We start from the raw sequence: 20,474 nt of genomic DNA on the forward strand, positions 1-20,474 counted from the left end.
TCTTTAACAGCACTAGCTAGATTGAGTTCCACTGCACTTTGACTCTTCTAATTTTCTCCCTGCACAGCCGTACAGTAGCCCTCTACTCCTCCTGAGATGCCTGCCCCTTCTTCCAAAGATCAAATGAGCCAGCCTTACTACTGGAGGGAGAAAGGACTGTGGAAGCAGTGTTTCCAAATCCAGGTAGAGATTAGCCAGAAACACTGGTATGCTCTGCCCAGAAGAGCTTCTGTCTTTGAGGAGATGATCTCATGATACTGGGGCTTCAGCAGCACTAACTGGTAGAAGAGCTGCTCTCTCAGTGCCATACATCAGGATCTTCAGTTTTTGTAATGATGCTTGTCCAAGGATCAGTGTCAAGAGCTTGATATCTGAATGTATGTAAGGTGCAAATGTAAAATAAAGATGAGTTAGGAATGTCCTGATATACTTCACAGGCCTTACCAACACCCTGCATCAGCCCATCTGAAGGAGCAGCACTACTTGCTCCCAAAGGCAGGAGCGATTGACAGAAGATGTGTTTCTAAAAACAGCACTTTGGCCAAAGTCCCTTTGTCCTCCAACTATGAAAAAGCCAATTTTAAAGGGATGATAAATACCTCATTTCAAGTTTGTGCATGATAATGCTGAAATTGGGTGTTTGTGTTCGAAGGGGAAATTTAAGAACATGTCAGTTTTGGTTTTAATGAGATTTTCTTCTGAATTAAACTTTTTGAAGATTAATGTCTTTAAGCACCCCTTTTTTATCAAGCTACCTGAAGTTCTTTCTAGGTTTCAATCTGCTGTTTACAGGCTTCAGACCACAATGCTAACTATCATACTTGGAAAACTGGAATTTCATGTGAGCTGGCAAGCTCTGCATCTGATACAGATTCTGTGGGAAAGGCAGATATATTAATGAAGTAGGTTTAAAAGACAAAATGCCACTTAAACTTCAGAAAGATTTCAGTGCTTTGCTGAAAAAATTCAGTAGTTTGATTGTCTCTTCTTGTTGGGAGAATGGCATCCACAGGTCTTAGGGTTTTTAGCAAAATTGATGTTGTTCTGACCCAGATAATCTTAGCACCTGGCAACAGGTTTCTAAATAAAGCAAGAAGTGTGAATGTTATTCTGAAATCTCAGTAATAGATGTTGACTGGAGATGCATCTCCATGGGTTTTAATTGATGCTAGATGACTTATGCTGGCTCTCTCTACCTAAAATGAAATTAAAGCCTGTAACTTTATGGTAACGAGGTCTGTGATTATCTTTTCAGATGTAATTACAAGTAGTTCATTTGTCTTGTGTATATACCAGGGGTGTTTATAATCTATCAGCTGAGCATCTGGAGATTTGAATATCTTGGTAGTGTAGGCTCTCACAAACAGCAAGTTTTCTTAGTGTTATTTATTGTATTAGTCTTATTTGGCTGTTTTCTTAAAATGAAAAGTAGTGTTGCAACTCTTGTGACAAGCTAGGCATCCCTTTTTGCTAGACTTGTACAGAACTGTAACAAAGAATTTTGCCATCTACTGAAATAACTTGTGAGCCAATGAGTGAGTGGCTTTATTGCTTTTCCTGGTTTTGAATTCTAGTGGTTTCAACAGATTACTGGTGTAAACTGTATGAATTGTGTGATCCCCTCTGTTGCATTTGTTGTTTTCACTAACTTCTATTAATCAGAAGTCAGTAGAAGCAGAGTTGTCATCTGATACATTTTTACCATTTGTGAAAACCTGTTTCACTCTGTTTCCTGCTGGCTTAATAACCAAAGCCACTTAAGTTATAATAAACATTCATTGAGCTTTTTGGTATTTATGATTATCAATGTTCTTCTTGGCACATCCTGCAATCTTGTTCCTGCATGAAGCGACTTCTTGTTGTCATTAAAATAAATGAAGATGTAGTTGATGGTAGAGGAGAACTTCTGTCTTTCTGGACTTCCGTGGCTTGACAAATGCATGCCTCCTTTGTCTGTGCAGTGGCATTATTATAGAAGCATTTGTTGTTCTCATTTCAGATAAATGACGACATGAGATTAGTGGGGTTTTTATACCTTTTATTATTTTATATATTAATTTTTTTTTTACTTTACACGTTTATATATGCATACACTTTATATTTTTATTATAATTTATTACCTTTTAACAAATATTTAGAGAGCCATGTGATTCAGCAAGGTCCTTTCTATCCTTTCATAAAAAAATCTACCCAGCTAAAACTCTTTGTAAATTTGACCTTAGCAAGAGGAACTTTTTTGGAAGGTGATGAACGAGATCACCTGTAAAAGCTCATTTTTACTTTCTGCTATGCTGTGGTAGTCTGAGGGGGAAAAGACCCCTTTCAAAAGAAGGCAGCTGGCTTTAACAGTGTCAGTGTATTGAATAAAACAATTTTTCACTATGCTGGCAAAGCTACTATTCAAATTGTTTAAAGCTTAAAGGCATTTTAAACTTAAAGAAGGAAGTGGTATTTTGATTTTTGAGTTCGCATTCTTTTCAGTGCCAAGTAACATGAGCTTTCAGGAATAAGCTTTTGTTCATAGTGAAAACTGCTGCTTGCCACCCCCAAATTCAGAAGTTTGAAGGGAGGGCTCATGAGTTGTCCCGGTTGCAGGTGAGCTAAGTGTTGGTGTGAATGCAAGTACTTCCTTCTGTAGCACATTCTGGAGCCCTGTTTCATAACCAGGATAAGTCAGATACTTTCCTTGGTTATTGAAAATACAGTGCTTTGGCTGCTGCTTGATTTCCTGAAGAGTGCTCTCCTGTTGTGCATATTTATATGTCCTGACTTGTCGAGTGGATGTTTACATTTGGAGGTTTTGGCATCTGATTCTTTCACACAGTGTATGTATGTACGGATGCTGTGAGAAGATGAGACAGCTTTCGTCTCTGATACCTTTGAGGGGAAAAAGCAGAGAGAAGCTGAGCAAATGGAGGTAAAACAGTTTGACTTGTAGTGTAGTGGATGTCAGGGCACATTGGAGCAGTGCGACAGCAGTGGTTGAAGCGGTGCGGTGTGAGGCTTGGCCCGTAAGTGGGAGGAAAGCCCAAAGGCTGCTGGTTAAACCACTCTCCCCCAAGTTGTAATGTCTCTGAAGCACAGTCAAATAACAGCAAATCAGGTACAGTTCCGTGCAGCTACCTCGTAGGTCAGTACACCTTTCAAGGTGCATAGTGTTTAGGTGTCCTCTTGCTGGTTGCTCTGGACATTAGTCCAGAGGATGCATATAGTACTAAAACTTCTTCCATTGTCCACTGGGACACCTCTCAGTCAGCCAGTAAGAACGTATCGGGATCATTTTTGGTTTATTGTTTGTAAATGTTTGCATTTACTTCTGTCCCTCTGCTCCTTTCCTCCATCTTCTGTCACATAACTACAAAGGGCAAAGGTAAATTTGAGTCTTGGGTATGCGTAATGCCTACATAGTGTAATCACTGATGAAGTGGCTGTGTATGTCATGCACAGTTAGTGCCCTAACAAAACAGAAACTAAGCCAAACATCTATTAATGTTTTACTAACATTCCCCTGTGCACTATATTGTGACTGGGCCTCCAGGCTTTTCATTTTCATGGTCCCATTCAAATCAATAGACTTATCCATTGAATCATAGAATGGTTTAAAGGCCATCTAGTGCAACCCCCCTGCAGTGAGCAGGGACATCTTCAACTACATCAGGTTGCTCAGAGCTCCATCCAACCTGGTCTTGCATATTTCCAGGGATGTGGCTTCTACCACCTCTCCAGGCAACCTGTTCAAGTGTCTGTTCTTGAAATGTTGTACGTGGAATACTCTCACATTCATATTCTGAATAATGAATATTATCTTTTGTTGTTACGTAAACTGTGGGGATTTTTGGTTTGTTTTGTTTTTAACTTGAGTAGCTTAGTTAGTATTTCTTCTTTGTAATACAGGTGGGATAGTATTTGTGGTGTTCTCATTTTCTATTCTAATAAAACAGTGCTGAGATTTGGATTTGAGAGGATGTAATTATCAGATGGGGATATTTACACTCTAAGGAATAAAGAGCTTTGCTGTTTCATCTTTTTTCACAGTATGGGATTATTTGCATATTAAAATACAAAATGAGTATTAGGATGAATAAGCATGTGGGGAAGGAGGGGGAGTAATTAATTTAAATAAAATTCACGTATCACCAAACCCTTTCTAAGAAAAGCATTGCGTTTTCATGTGCTGATGTCAGTTGAAAAAAAAACAACAACAACAACATATTTGAACAGAAACTTATCTTCAGGGGTTTTTAGCATATACTTTTCCAGTTTAATTTGTCTTTAATGGGTGAATTCACAGGAAAAACACAGCTGCGTCCTTCTCTTTCAAACCAGGAAAAAGCCTGAGTGTGTCCACCTCACCACAGACAGCTAGCTGGTATTCAAGTAGCTTTGTTGAGTGATGAGCTGCCACATAGACATCATGAAGTGATGGAAGGGAGTACCTCAACACAGGACAGTGAGCTACTGTGAGGTCCCCTGAAGTCTATACGTGTTTGGGACTGTTGGCTGTTTGTTCAGAGCACTGCATTTACCCACACGAGTTTGTAGATGCTCCTGAGTTGCTTCCATGCAGCAGATCTGTATTCCTATCATCAACATGCTAGAGGAGAGTGCTTTTTGTGTAATGGGATTCCAAAGGATGGGAGCACCTGGGTGTTTCAGAAGGAGCACCGCATGCTGATCCTCGTGTTGCTATTGGACCTTTGCTGCTGGTTTCCGCAAGCAGCATCACTTGTCTGTGATGGGATTCCCACACCTCACAGACTTGTTCTGAGGAAGCTTTGTGCTGGTGAGATCCAGCCAGATTGCCTCGTTTATCAAATAAGGGGTTTTTTTGTTGACCTTTCAGTAGTAGCCTGTTCACCGATTTACATATATTTTATTAAATCTCTGTATTTGATGCAGTTCGTTGTGAGGAGTGCTTTCCCTTCAAGCATGACCAGGGAAGATCGCTTAAATGTAGTTAAACTCAGTGTCGGGGACAGCTTACAGAACTTTCCAAGATGGGCTTTTACAGCTTACAGTTGTTAGGTGGCTAGCCCGTAATTTATTTCTGTCTTCTGCTTTCTATCTCCAAGTTCTTGCATGATGGGTTGCTATCTAAATCTGATTCTTAAGAGTAGTTACTTATAAAAAAAAGTTACTTATATGATAGCAAGCATAGAAACTTTAGAATTATTTACCCTCACGTAGCAGTTTATTTGCCTCAAAGTGTCTTGCTAGAACAAGCTCTGTTGTCTGAATCACAACGTCAAATGTTTCTTTCTACCATAGCCACTCCTAATTTCCAAGTGAAAACTTAAGAATGCAGTCAAGTACGCATCTATTACACTACAGAAAAGCTTGAAATATAAGACTCTAGAGGCTTCCAGCAAATGAGAATGACAAGTAGGAATGGAACTTCATATTAACACAAAGGCATATGAGGTATTTTCTCATGCATTTGAAAAAAATAAAAAAAGGGGGGAGGTGGAGAGAGAAGTTCTCCATGTTAAGAGTTGGTGAGCCTCTCCCAGGCAACTATGTCTTGTTAAACCTATAGTGTACCTTCTTAACAATACATAAATTCCATAACTGCATGTGTTGAAATGGTTATGAATTTCTAATTGGACTATGACTTGTGGAGTATTCAGCCAAGGCTACCAAGTAAGTGGTCATACAAATGAGAGAACTAGTGACCCAGTTAATTTTTAAAAAATTATTATTTTCTTCAGGTGGCTCTGCGATCTCATTGCTGTTACCTTTTTTTCCCCTTTTTTCTGTTTTTTTCTGGCAGATTAATCATGGCTGTTGAGAGAGACTCTGCACAAGCATTATAAATGCTGCAGCGTCATGGCCACTGCTAGAAAATTTGAACTAATAGGAGGTCTTTCTCTGAAGACAGTATCTTTCAGTCTTTTAATTTTTGTTATACTGTAACAACAGGTTTAACAAGATATTCTTCCTTTTGAGGACTGATTCCAGCCCTCTTAACTCTTTGGAGGACTCTTCCTTCTGTTGAGGAAATGTTTGAGGGGTTTTTTTTATGGTGGTGCATAATATGCTGTAGCAGAACTTAAACTGCCCAAGGGCTGTGTGGAGGCTGCCAAGTCTGTGGCACTAAGTCATCTTGACTTTGCAGGACTGTTTTCCCTAGGGGAAAACACGATCGTCAGGTTTATTGTACGATGACAGATGTTTAATTTGTAAATGTCACGGCAACTTCAAGGATTCCATGTTTGGCGTACAATACTTCAAATACTGGTTTTACGTGAGAAGACAGCTATGATGTATGGCTGGAGTTGCTGCAGTTCTGCTTGCTTTCTTTTTTTGACTTCTCTTGGAGAAGATGGCTCTTAACCCTTTGCTAGTAATCTGTTACAGGTGAGGTGATGTCTTTTCTTGTCATGATGTGAATTACGTAAAAATCCTGGTGGTACAGAGTCTGTAACACTCAAACATAGTCTGATCTTTTCTTTTTTTTCATTGTCTTTTCAATGTCACTTGCCTACAACATCTGTAATAAGTTATTTTAGTCAGAGGGGATTTATCTGCTCTAGCAGTCAGATATATGAATGTGAGCTAGCAGTATCAACTCCATCTGTAGCAAGCAAAGGGAAATCAGTGGTTCTGGGTTTAAGACACATGCCATTTCATGTGTACCTACTATTTTGGCTTGACAGGACATCAGAGCTAGTTGGTTTGGCATACCTTTAGAATTATATTAGAGCAAGCCACCTTTAAAGTTAGCAAGAATAAAAAAAACTTCTGTTCCTAATATTCTGAAATGTCCTGAAAGTCCAGATTGGTTACACTCAACTTCAGACATAAAACGGTAGCATCTAAGCCATCATCATCACCCTACTTAGTGGAGTGATGCGTTTCTGAAGGGTTCACCCAGGATGAAGCTTGAAAGGCACAGTAGCAATGATTTCTTTTTTATTGGCAGTAGAAGAAGCATAGAAATACCGGTTTCCTAATGTAAATGAGGTGCTAAAAGTAAATGGGATGAATTTTCCTAAATTCCTGTTAGCACTACTTATGTCCAGTTGCATTACAGCTCTCCTATAAACTGTTTGCAGTGGTAGTAAGCTGTTATAGATGGGTTAAGGCAGGTCAAATGTTCTGCTTGTAGTCTTTGAACCAACTGCATGTAGCTTCTGATTTAAAAAAAACTGTGATTCATACTGTGAGAACATTCAGTGGGAAAAGCTGCAGCCAAAGAAACAGCGTCCAACTGTGGTGTGGTTCACAGCAAAATTCTTCATTGTGGTTTTCCATTGCTTGTTGCCTGACAGTGATAGCTTGTGAGCTGCTGAAAAATGACTAATTCATGCACGTTTAGGTGAAGGTGAAGGGAGAAAAAAAAATGATTTGAGCAAACCTGTAGTTTTCCTAATGTCCTGCTTTACTGGGATAGAATCTTAGAATCAGCTTTCTATTATGGAAAACCGCATTTCTTAGAAGACTTAAGCTCTTGTTTTCAGTGGGAACAAGCTGATAAGGCACTTTGTTTTAGGTTTCAGCCAGCACTGGAATGCAGGTTGCTGTAGTGATCAAGGACTCTTTTCAGTTTCGGTGTTGCACCTGCCCTGCCAAATTTTTCTTTACAAGAAGCTGGAGGGAACAAAATCTGGAGCAGATTATCAAGTTGGCCAGTAGAAACTATGCTATACCATAACTCTTACATTCACTCTAAATTGGGGAGTTTGCTGGGGGCGGCGCTCTCTTTCTTTGATGGCTACCATCCTAAGAGGGACTTGCCTGCTGTTCTACTCCCAGGGCTTACTCCTCTCTACTGTAGCGGCTGAATATAACTGCGTACTTTATATTAGTACTGTTGCTAATCCTATTTTCTCTTATTATTTTACTCAATCTGTTTTTATTTCAACCCATGGGTCTCTTTTCCTTTGTCCGATTCACCTCCCTGGGTGGGGAGGAGTCATTGGTTGACAGAACAACTGTCTAAACCACAACACCTGAGTGCCACAGTTACTGTATTTCCGAAGTTAATGTAATTGCTTTTCTTGTCTTGTCATAGATAAACTCTGAAGAACGTCTTGATACAGCTGATCAAGAGACAGTCACTTGGGATCGCAGTATTCCTGAAGACATTAAACAAAAAATACAGCCTAAAGAGGTTCCAGCAGAAAGTGTTACTGTCTGGATCGATCCATTAGATGCTACACAAGAATACACAGGTAGCTGATTCTTGTTGACAAATCATGTGTGTAATTCTGGTGTCTGCCTTTTATACTGGAGACAAAATAGTAAGTATTTAAAATGGCATCTCTTGTTAAAGTGTGTAATGTCAAAGCTAGTGTGATTTAATTGAACAAATTATGTAATGAAATCTCTGTATTTATCAGACTGTACCATTTACTTCTATATATACCAACTCTGACTTTGGTATTCCTTTCAACTGTTAATTGCAAAAATAAATGGTAACTGTCCTGTGGGAATTCTGCTGGAATTACTCTTTTCTGTATTTCAGTTATTACTGTGGCAATGCAAAGTATCTCAGAATATTTTTTGTTTATTTTTTTAAGGGAATATTAAGTGAATGTCCTATTTAACTTGATATAAAAAAATTGTTGTAGTTTTTCAGAAAAGCATGCATAATTCAATCTTCCCCTTTTTCAAATGTTTTAAGATGTCACATAAGCAGTTCAAGGCAATCCAACTAAAATTATTGCTAATAAGTACTGCAGAACAAACAGGAAAATAGGGGGTTTTTGTTTGGTTTTTTTTTCGGATTCCATTGATACAATCACCTTTCCACGTGAATGTTCTTTGCTACTTGAATTACCAGCTTTGAACCAATAGAGGATAGGAGGTGTGTCAAAGAAGGGAGAATATTTCCATGAAAATATGTGCTGTGTAGTAACACTGCTGTTGGTATTAGATCAGGTAGGAGTATAGGTTACATATACTGAACGGGAAAAAAAGCTGGAAACTGGAAAAGACTTTAAAGTCTTTTGAAAACTGCAGTCATTTGAAGATACCAGAAGGCTACCTAATTGTAAGAGGCAGAATGTAGACTAGTCTTCAAAGAACAACATTTCTATAATGTCAGGTCTGCTTTCTTTTTGTGTTCTTGGCATCTGACTGTAAACTTGCTCATTTTCTCTTTTTGCCTGCAGAGGATCTTCGGCAGTATGTCACGACAATGGTTTGCGTAGCTGTAAATGGTAAACCAGTAATAGGAGTGATACATAAGCCGTTCTCAGCATATACAGGTACCTTTATTCCTTCACTTATTTCCAGCATCTTCAGTCACAGTGTTAATAAAATTTGATGTTTGAGAGATTCTGTAGGTATAAATGAGAAAATAGTACCTGGGGCAAAAGAGCACTGCTGCAGACCTAAGAATTAGAGCTGCAATTGTGTTCTGTTCTGTAAAACCACAAAGGAAAATGCTGCCCTTCTTTAACATAAAAATGATGCATTTCAAACAAACTGAAAATATGTTTAAGAATTAAGATCCTTTCAATCTGAGTGCTTATAGCAAACCAAAGTAAATGAAAGCTATGCCTACTTACCACTTATGCGTGCTCTTGGTTTTAGCAGATGAGTGCTTTACTCATTCAGCAGAAGAACCTAGTCTGTGATACTTTACCCAGAAGCTGGTGTTTATTCAGTGTGAATAACAAAGATAGAGATCTTAATGGCAGTGTATGTAACAGGCAAGACTGTAGCATAGCAGTAGTCATTATCTGACATGTTTCTAATGCTACAACCCTGAACTAATTAATTCTTTAGTATTAATGATATATCATGAAGATGGCTGCAGGTTTGGCAGTGTGTATTCACTTCTGAAAGCTTCAAAGTAATTTCATTATTCATATCTTACATACTGTGTTTTTGAAAGAAGAATTTACTTTCTTACTTTTCCTTAGGCAATACTGACCTCTAGAGCTGTGAAGATATGTAGTAGTTCTGGCACAGAAACTAAGACTGAATAGATGCATTTTTCATTTATTCTCTTTTTTTTACCCACTGAACGCTCAATATTTTGTGCTAAATATTTTACTGTCTTTAAATAGGAACTTCCAGTCATTTAAGTATGTGCTGCATACCAATATGCTTTAAGAATCTTGGGATTTTTTGGAACATGTTTTCTAAGAATCGACATATATCTGAAAAAATGGAGTTTTAGTATAGTAATTTTGAGAATTTATCACCTATAATAATAGCAAAGTGTGAAATGTTCAGATATGACACCAGATGAGATGCAGCGAGTTCTCTCATTCTATGAGAAGAGCATTCATTTCCCAAGTTGGAAATACCAATATGTTGTGAGTAAGATTGTTCCTATTACTACCACACAACTACAAAGCAATAAAAGGGCAGTTGGCATTGTTATTACACATAGCTCAGTCTGTTGCCATACAGTCTCACCCTCTACTGAGATGAAATTGCTGGTTAGTCTGCTAAGTAAATGTCAAATTAATGCTTGGGGAATACCACCTACCAAGCTTGGCTTTGAACCTCATGATGAAACAAGTGGGAGGTTATGTATTCTAAATCCAGTCCTCTGAAACACACCATCAAATGTTTTCCTTAGTGTTACTATCCTCCTGAGCCGTTTCCTTCCTTAGCAAAAATGTTATTGAGTCATTTTTCATACTTCTGACTTGGAGCCATCCTTTCCAATTGTAAGTTGTAAATAGTACTACTTGGGATTTTTCCCTCTTACTTTGTTTTTTGGAAGTATCACTCAAGAGTAGTCAGACATGGGATAATGCCATGTGCACACAAGTGCGTGTGTCTGGGCTGTTTCTCTTTCTCTTCTGCTTTTGTACACACATAGGCATGCACCCCTTCCTTCTGTCAGCCCTAACCTTCTCTTTTATGTTAGGGAGGCAAATTAGATAAGAGGCATGAATTCTGTTTTCTTAGATAAGTGTCCTTTTTGTCTTTACATTTAATAGATACTACCTTTTGTAAATCTTAGCAGAATTTCTGTTTCTCTTGTAGCCTGGGCAATGGTGGACGGCGGGTCAAATGTAAAAGCTCGTTCCTCTTACAATGAGAAAACTCCAAGGATTATTGTATCCCGGTCTCATGCAGGAAAAGTTGAGCAGGTTGCACGGCAGACATTTGGAAATAAGACTGTGATAATCCCCGCTGGTGGAGCAGGTTTGGTTCCTTCAGCATCCTACCCATTTTATTGCTTCTGAATAATTTAATGGGGTAGCTGCTATTAGACAAAATTATATAACTGTGGCATCTCCCCTTTTTCCTCTTAGCTTTTGTCCTTCACATCCTTAAAAGCAAGCCCTTGACTCTAGAGACACAGTTTCTCGTGTGTATGGAAACCTACATGCAAGCTTAGTTCAGGCTTCAGGCTATTCACAAGTTGATATGTTAGTGAGTCTAAGCCTCGATCAGCAAAGTTACATGGTCCTTTCATTGAACACACTGATGTCTCTGTGGAGGAAAAAGGATTGCGTGACCAGATACAGAATCATGGAAGAGAATCTGTTGGTTAGTTAAGCAGTAGTACATTTAATTAAACATTGTTTTAAGAAAAAGCCATTAGAGTTTGGTACCATTTCTTGCATCTCAAAAGAGAAATCTAATGTCAATGAAGTCCATTTTTATCTGCCTCATATTCAGTCCAAGGAGGTTTTAGCTTACTTTTTGTAGCCTTATACAATATAGTTGTGCAAATGCAAATATGTGAGGCACTACTGTGAAGCAATAGCTGTTTTAAAATCTCAGAAGTCACACAAAACTTGAATTTTATGGAAATGTATCTTTGTGTTTTTAATATGGAAAGCTAGAGCTCCCTTACAGATTGTTTAGTCAAGAAGATCTTGCATTGGTTCTTGACAATGAATATAAACGAGTTTTCTTACAATAAAGGAAGTGAAAGTAAATCTTCTCCAGGGCTTGACTCTGTATAAGAAGATGAAGGAACAGTTTAATGAAACAAGGATATTGGCTGAACAGTTGAAAAATTGAAAAAAGTATCCGTAAGAGAGAATACTATTTTGAGCAATAACTTTGTACTGCATAATGTATGATAAAGGGGAATGCCCTGAGCTGCGTTACTTTAATAGAGTTGCTTGCACTGTTATAAAAAGCAAGGGAGAAAAGGTAGACTGCAGCATAATACGGAGATTTAGATATAAGTGAGTGAACATAAGAACAAAACTATATTCAAGTTTCTGGTGGTGTTCTTTTAATGTGTCTCTAGATAAGTCTATATAGCATATTGGTAAAGGCTATCTAAAAACAATGTGTCCCAAATACCCAATATGTTAATTGAGGTGCAGTGGAAAAATCTTGGGGAGGGGGTACTTTTTCAAACTGTCTCTATGGGTCAGACGGTAGACAAAGTTTATTGGTGCCTCCACCGCTATACTGGATGGCATGATGTAATTAATGACATCACATTCCTAAATCTTGCATGTGCATATTATTAATACTTACTAGTAGATCTATCTTTTTTTTTTTCCATTTTTGCCCATTTCTTCTAGGTTATAAAGTGTTGGCCCTCCTTGACGTGGCTGAAAAGAATCAAGAAGAAGCTGACGTGTATATTCATGTCACCTACATTAAGAAGTGGGACATATGTGCTGGAAATGCAGTGTTGAGAGCATTGGGTGGCCATATGACTACCCTGACTGGTGAAGAAATTAGTTACACTGGCTCAGATGGCAACGAGGGAGGACTCATAGCCAGTATCAACATGAACCATAAAGCACTAATTGAAAAACTTCCAGATCTGGAAAAAACGTCGCACAAATAAACTTGACTGATGGAGAAGTATAAGTTTTGCTTTTGTAGCCTCCAAATGCTCTGTCTGAAGAAGCAGGTGTGAAACCTACTGGGAAAGGTGCACAGCAAAGCAAAGCAGTTTGGTGTGGGTTTGGGGACTGTATTGTGCATTGGGTTTCTGCAGTGGTGGTATTTAAAAAAGAATAAAATAATAATCAGAAGTAGGAAGGGGACTGATTGCCTCACACCTCAGTTTCCATGTTTTGCTTTTTTTTTCCAGACTGTTTTCATGCAGTTCTTATATTCAAGGTGCATATGCAGTATATATTTGTGAACGTAGGTGAACTAAAGAAAGATCCAAATTGATTCATAAAAGAACCTAAGTAGTTCTCACAGGAACTTCTTAGAACCTTTTACATCCAGTTACTGTAGTTGTAGCAACTCCATAATGAATTAGGTAGGAAAAAAGGTTGATTTGTATAGGCATCTGATAACTGTAAACAATTTAGCAGGAAACGTGTGTTCTGTATCCCCTGAACAGAAAGCACAAGGTTGACACAAATTCATGTGCAGCAACAGTTTATCTTTGACAGTGTGGCACTCCTTCTGCTTTTTAAGAGGAAAAAAAGAAATGTTCAGTACTATTTTGACTTTTTTTTTTCTTGAAGATGTAAACCCGTTTAGTTCAGATAGGTTGTGAATATCGGTGTTTTATTAATTAGTGTAATTATTTCTGTATACCTTTTTAAAAGGAGACATTTCCTTGTATTGCTTTTAACAGTTGCTTCTTGTCATTGATTTCTGTGTACTGTGTTGAAGATGCATGCTAAATTTTTCTCTAATGTAGGGCTTGTTCATCATTTGATGTTTGTACCTGTAGAAGCAGCCTCTTCTTTCAGTTCCTGTTTTTTTGTTGTTTGTTTGTTTTTTCCATTGAACAGAGTCATATGGAATGAGTTTAACAGAAATAGTAAGTTGATTGGTTGTTTCCATTTACAACATGAGATATGAACCAGCAATTTTTGTACAATTCCAGAAAAAAACTTTGCCTTTAGGTTAAGGCATGCACTTTTCTACAAAAAGAGCTCTTGAACCATCCCAAACAGCTTGTGGTTACTTGGTTTGTGGAAGTTTACACAGAGAGACTATTTGAGCTTGAATCTGTTCAAGAAAGTTTGCAGAACATGTGGTGCTTGAAGAACAGCAGGGTATGCGAAAGTTTACTGAAAAATGTACTTTTTCAATCCAGTATACACAGACCAGAACATGGGCCTTTTGATGTCGAATGATGATTTGTTGCACCTCTGAAATATGTGGAATTCTATCTGCAAAAGCATAACCATCTGTATTGCTGTTCTCTGCATCCCTCTGAAGGGTTTCAGGAGGTTAAAAGGTACCTGTTAGTTCAATTATCAGTAGATAAGCTGATCTCCTCAAGAAAGCTAAAATTCTCAGTTAGTAGATGGTTTGTGTTCAAAGATTATTCAGTGTAAGCTTAGGCTGTTTAAACCAAATTCTTGATTACTTTCATATTAATGTAATTCATCATACTGCTGTTCTGATTAAAAAGAGGTTTTTCTCCTCATGTCAGTAGTGGAGCATGTCTAGGTACCTGGTCTGACTTCTAGCTAACGTTCACATTTCCAAAAGACCTCCTCAGATTTATTTTGTAAACTTACTGGCAAAATGGACTGAAGCTTAGTCCTACTAGCCTTTTGGTACGGGTAGGTTTTTTAGATAACTGTTTTTCCAAAATTTCCAAAACACTATTGCTGCTGTTTGCAAATAACTTTTACACTTGTAGATAATACACAAAGCAACTTAACTTCCAATTTTTAAATTTAATAAGCTGCTATATGCTGTGACAGATAAGTGAATATGCCCTTTCTGAAAAGGGGCTGCTCTATTTGAAAACCTTGTTGAGCTTCCAAACCTCAGTGAAGAATAAAAATCTAGATATTTATCAAGGCTTTAGTAATATTTTACAAGAAGACTGCAGCTTTTTTTCCTTCAGGCTGTTTTAAATGACTTGAACAAAAGAGCTGCTTTTTTTTAATTAGGCTTTATCAGTTAAATAACGTGGACTAAAATTGAGAAATAGCCATAGTTAGCCTAGTATAAAAACCAAATTATGTCACAGAGGTTGAGTGCGCAAGATTTAAATAGGCAATTGAGACAAAGTCTGTGGCAGGTTGTGGTTTTAGTTTCAGGTTGAATTCATGTATACACTTACCTTGTGAATATGTGAATCCTTTTATTTTGGCTATGATTCTATCACTTCCTTGCATAAGCTGTGATTGGATTCACCTTCTGTATGAGAAATGAAAAAATAAGATATTACATACTGTACAAGGGCTTACTTGCATCTTAGTTGAAGGTATAGAGCAGTAAGCAGGAGTATTTGCCTAAATTATTTTTCCTTAGGAATATAAGGTACAAAGAAGAGCTTCAGCCTTCCTTTCCTTCTTCCCATATGCTGGCTGAAATACTTAGTCTTCCATTAGGCAGATATGTGCTTGTTTAGACCCATTTATATCCTAAATTGCTTTGTTGCAATGTATCTCAGTGTTCAACACCTTTCATTGTGGACCTGTATTGACTCAATCTCACTCCTTGTGAAAATGAAGAGAAGGTGAGAGGTGCTCAGTTAATGACTTCTGCTACAACCTGAGCACTTACAGCTTTCCCACAGCTAAGGCCTAAGGTGGTGCTTGGGGTCTCCCTCTCTTGTTTACAGAGGAGCTGCTTTGATATGAGGATAGGTAAGCATCTGGTGAATATCAATTTCTGATGCCATTTTACAATGAATGCAACTCTTCCAGAGACCAGCAAGTATGCAAAAATACTTTTAGTGCACATGTGCCAGTGCACTTTGATACTCATTTGTATAGTATTAACACTCAGTATATCCTATCTCTTTGACTGTGTTTACACACCATTCTAAATTATTTTGCTATTATGGCTCCAGTAATTGTTTGGTCTCTGCTGTGTGGATGTGACTCTTATGCCCAGAGTGGTAGGTAATGGTGCCATACCCACCTCTCGCTGCTGGGCTAGAACATTGTTCTTTACATTCTACCCTTTTCCATGTAAAACTGTCATACAGTTTTTAAGGATGCTACTTAAAGCTTAACAGTGTAGGTGAGTCCTACAAAAGTATGTATTTTTTTTTTTTAAATTAATTTCAAATATTCACTATATCATTCTCGTTGAACAAGGGAAGTAAGAGAATATATTATTTTAGCATTGGTCTTAAAACAGTGGATTCTTTTGTTCGAGTGGCTATTATGATTAAGGTAATTCCAAGTGAAATTATTCTGAAGCCTTATGTATTTTTCATTCTGCTAAAAAGAGTGGATGGTAGCATAGATGATACCTAGTACTGTACCAAGAGTCCTAACTTGCATTCTTTGAATGAATGTTTTCTAAATAAATGGACACAGAAATAAAAGGGTTTAATATTGTTACTGGTTTTGAGTTTAAGCTATTTGCCAGACATTTACAGGTGGATTTATGTGTTGATTGCTCAGATCTATAGAGTGCATAATAACGATGAAAATAGCCAAGATAGCTTCCTCGGGTGCTGAATTAACCATATACGTGAAGCTGAGAGGTCGTCTAGTGATTTTGTTTCATATGCTTGGTTTTACAGTCATTAGAGTGAACGGATTTTCTAATTGGCTTCAAGTGTGAGTAGAGAGTGTGTTTTTTTTAAACAGACAGTAGGGGAGATCAGAGGTGTGTAGGGGAGTCAGCACTGGAGTTCATCTCTGCTTTTTTGTTTATAAACAAATGTACCCCAGCATCTTTGTAGCATCCTCTTATCTGTTGGAGTTGTACAACAGTGGTGCGATACTGCACTGTTTAACAGTGTAAAACCAAGGAGTCTGCATCCCTTGAGAGCAGTGCAATGAGAAGTGACCGAGTGTTGTCCTGACTCCTATGTTATGCCAGCCAAGGCTGGCTGCTTCGTTGTCTTGTGGATGTTGTTCTAGTTGCAGTTTCTCTGATGGCAAAACTGCTTTTCTAGGGTACTCTCTTCCCAGTTATGCCCAACCCTTCTGCAGATCTGTGCTAGAGAAGCTGTAGCAGAGAACACTTATTTCCGTTTCTTGATTCAAGTTACATTGATAATTTCATTTCTCTTGTCCTTCAGGGGTTAGATAACCATACAGGTAAGATTTAATGGACCATAGATAAATGCTGATGTGATTTTAAGCCCAAGCAGGATGAAGGTGGAGAAGACTGCCCCTAAAAACAGAAAGCCTGGATGGATGGCTTCCTTTCAGGCTGCTCATGCTGAGTCTGTTTTCAGTACTTTATTGTAGAGATTTAGGCCCTTTTGCACAAACAATTATAGATTTATCTTTGCCAAAATATCATTCATAGTCCTACCTTCGGACTTGCTGTCTTCAAAGATAAATCTGTGCTACATCCAATTCACTGTAATGTAACTTGCTGAGACAAAACTGTAGTAACTCAGAGGACTCAAAAGATTGCTTGGCTTTTGAACCGCACCTCCTATACGGCACCTCTTATGAAGTGCTAGCACCTGCTGTGATTATCTTCTCACCCCACAAGCACGTTGTGCCACTCATGGGTTGTATCAAGGAGCTGGTAAAGCCTCGTACTTCATGTTTGCCAGATGCCACACCAGCTTTTGCAGCAACTCTGAGAGGTTTCAGAAGTGCTTGTCCAGTTTCCTTCTAATGTTCCCTCTGGAGCCAGTAATTAGCAGCCTCTTCCTTTCTTTGCTGTTCCTCATTCCCTTGTTGCTTCCTGATTATTGCTCCTTTCTTAGTCCATGTGGACAAGAAAAATGAGAGATCAGAGGCAGTGACAGTCTCAAATTGAGAGGGCCACAGCAGCAAACTATCCAGTTTCTCTTGAAGCTGTTCATTTGGGACCAAGGCCTAAGGTGCTGATCCTACCAAAAGTGTGACAGATGCAAACAAAATAAAGGCAACTTGAAGAGAGGTTCATGTCATTGGTGGTACTGAACATGCAGAAAAGATCCAAATGGACTAGGAAGTTAAACTGTCTCAAAAAAAAAAGGAGAAGGAAATAGCTTTACAGTGTAATGTTACAAGCATTTGACATTTCTGTGCAGAGCTTCACTGCTTATGAAAGAGGCTCGATTGGCCCTCTGTGAAAGGCCTGATTTTGTTGAAATCAGTAGCAGCATTCCCACTGAATTCAGTGTGAGCAGAAGCAAGCCAGATAAAACATGAACAGTAAATTAAACTAAGGTCTGAAGAGCTCAGCTTCTGCCAGTAGAGCAAACAACCCTGGTTGTGTTAAACTCGCCTCTGGCGGCTTCAGTCTACATTACTAGAGATTTTGGAAACATCATCCCAGTGTCTCATGGTTCTAAGTCTGTCAGGTTTTTTTTATGGTCTACAGCTGATAAAGCCCACTTTCAGATAATACTGTTTTCAGCCTCGATTGTTCCTTATTTGTAATTCACATTTCTTTTTTCTCCCCAAGGGACCAGCAACACTGGCATTTTTACTGTTGTCCCACCAAATTGTATTAGCATTTTCCAGTTGTGTGCCAAATTGAAATAACAATTCTATAAATAAACTCTCTGAAAATACTGGTCTGCGAGGGTGTTTTCCTGTATCTTGTCTTTCTGTTGGGTATTTATTGTTTCTTTCTGCACCTGATTATTTTTTTTTCCTTTTCCAGCAATGCATGTCAGGCTGCTTCAGCTGTGTTACATCCATCACATGTGCAGGACTTTCAGCCTGAGGGATTATCATTATTGACAGGTTCAGCCAAGTTCATGATAAATAGAATTCAATATCTCCCATTTTTACTTTCATATGTGTGTGTTATTCTGAAAGTTGGTGAACTGCTGTTCTGATAGGAGCCTAATCTCTTGCAGGAGTAATTTTATGCGGGTGTAACAATGGATTTTGGAACCTAAATTGCACTCTATCCTAATAAATTTAGACCAAGGAAACTATGTATGCTAGAATAACTTCTAGCACTGACGCTTGGATCCTCATCCTAAAGGATTTTGGCGGGGGGGGGGGGGCCCAAGTTTTTGGGGGGGGGGGGGGGACACCCAACACAGCAGAGGCCAGTAGAGGGCTCTGTCTTTTCATGAATGCCCTGACAAGCCAGAAAGATTTTGGGAACTACAAATTTACATGCTTATTTCATTTTTTACCAAGTCTTGCACCGTTTTTTCTCAGTGGTGGTGTATGTTTTCAGTTAAGAGGGCACCCACAGAGTCTGGTCCAGAGGGCTGCACTGAATAGTTACTGTGCAATTTGACTGCTTCTTGTTTTAATGAATGCTTTCTCTTGTATTTTTAATTTGATTTAATATTGCAGTAAAAGTGCACACTTCTGTATGGTCCGTTTAAGCTACTAGTAGTATACTTTCTGATATGTAGCTCTTTTCAGGCTTTTAAAAAATTATCCCATGAATTCACAATCATCCGTAACTAGAGCTTGAAATTCACAGTGTGATCTTCCCATGAAGATGTCTGTGCTTGCTCATTTCCTAGAAGCTTTGCTTCTGTAAGCTATGAAAATAAGGTGGATTGTGACAACTGTACATCCAAGCTTTGTGTGCTTTTAAGTGTATAACCACTCCACCTGCTACTTCAGGTTAATTGCTCACATCTGATGTTGTTAGAGGAGCAGCTCCTTCACTTACATCACCTCAACACCACCTATATTTCAGTCTCACGGAAATAGTATCTTTATTCTTACCCACCATAAGCATGACTTGATGGCCCTCCACAATCCCCACTTTTTTTTTTATTCTTAAAATCTAGGTGTTCTCCCACCAGACAAGTTTTTTATCAGTTGAGTTTAACAAATAAAAAAGCCTATTCTGTTGCTTAAGCAATTGAAATGTCCCATCTTACTACTGTTAAAATACCAAGTCTTGGTTCTGTGGCTAATGTAAATTGACATATATTTTGATATCATTTGAACTTCCTGCCAGCTAGCAAAAATAAGAGGCTTCTGTTTTGGCCTTTCTTGCATATGAGAGCTATCATGTGTCTTCATCTGGAAATGTTGTGTCTTGCAGCAGCATGTTATGGCCTCTTGAAGTAGCTCCATCAAAACTTTCTAGGCTCTTTCTGATATTTTATCACAGATATTTTATCAGCCACTTGCTACTGAAATTGTTTGAAGTTTTTTTCTCGTTTCTGTAACTGGCATTTGTTGTCCTTTGTGTTCTTTTCTCACATGGAGAAAAAAATAACTAATTTTCTCTTTCAGCCTTTTACAGGAAGCTTTCAGTGCTTTTCTCCACAACTGTCTTCCAGTACTGTATTAACAACATAAAAATGTAATATTATTCCTTCCTTTGCATTGCCTTTTATTCATACCACATGGACTTCTAGTGACTGTCACCTTCCTGCCTGCGGAACTGAGGAAAAGGTCGTCTCCCCTGCTTCAGCTGCACAGGTAAAGCAAATGTGTGCTGCTTTCCACCTCTGCATGCTCTCACTTAGTCAAACCTGAGGTAAGAAGAAAGGACTTTGGAGAACATCCATCTGCTACTACCCAAACTTCAGTGTTCAGCCACAGGGGTTGTTGCTCCCATGGTGAAAGTTAACGTCAGCGGATCCCTGCCTGCCAGAGGTATGGTACAGGTACCAGAAAGTCTTAACAGCAGCAACAACAAAAACAATAGCTGGAGTAAAATAGGCATCCTAATTTTAGAGAGAACTGACTCGGAGGAAAATAGATTGGGACTTTTATGGGTTCATTTTTGTGTCCAAATAGAAAGCTAATTTGGGAGTT

At 38.4% G+C, this 20,474-nt stretch overlaps 1 protein-coding gene across 1 annotated transcript; it reads left to right on the forward strand.

Annotated features, from left to right (window-relative positions):
• Nucleotides 1-5,607: 5,607 nt before the first annotated feature.
• Nucleotides 5,608-13,207, forward strand: IMPAD1 (inositol monophosphatase domain containing 1). The gene is made up of 5 exons (XM_010179877.1): nucleotides 5,608-5,640; nucleotides 8,015-8,174; nucleotides 9,117-9,212; nucleotides 10,954-11,115; nucleotides 12,462-13,207. The coding sequence occupies exons 1-5, from the start codon at nucleotides 5,608-5,610 to the stop codon at nucleotides 12,731-12,733; spliced, it is 723 nt and encodes a 240-aa protein (XP_010178179.1). The 3' UTR covers nucleotides 12,734-13,207.
• The last annotated feature ends 7,267 nt before the right edge of the window (nucleotides 13,208-20,474 follow it).

Source organism: Mesitornis unicolor, unplaced genomic scaffold (genome assembly GCF_000695765.1).
Source record: "Mesitornis unicolor isolate BGI_N332 unplaced genomic scaffold, ASM69576v1 scaffold3052, whole genome shotgun sequence".
NCBI lineage: Eukaryota > Metazoa > Chordata > Aves > Mesitornithiformes > Mesitornithidae > Mesitornis > Mesitornis unicolor.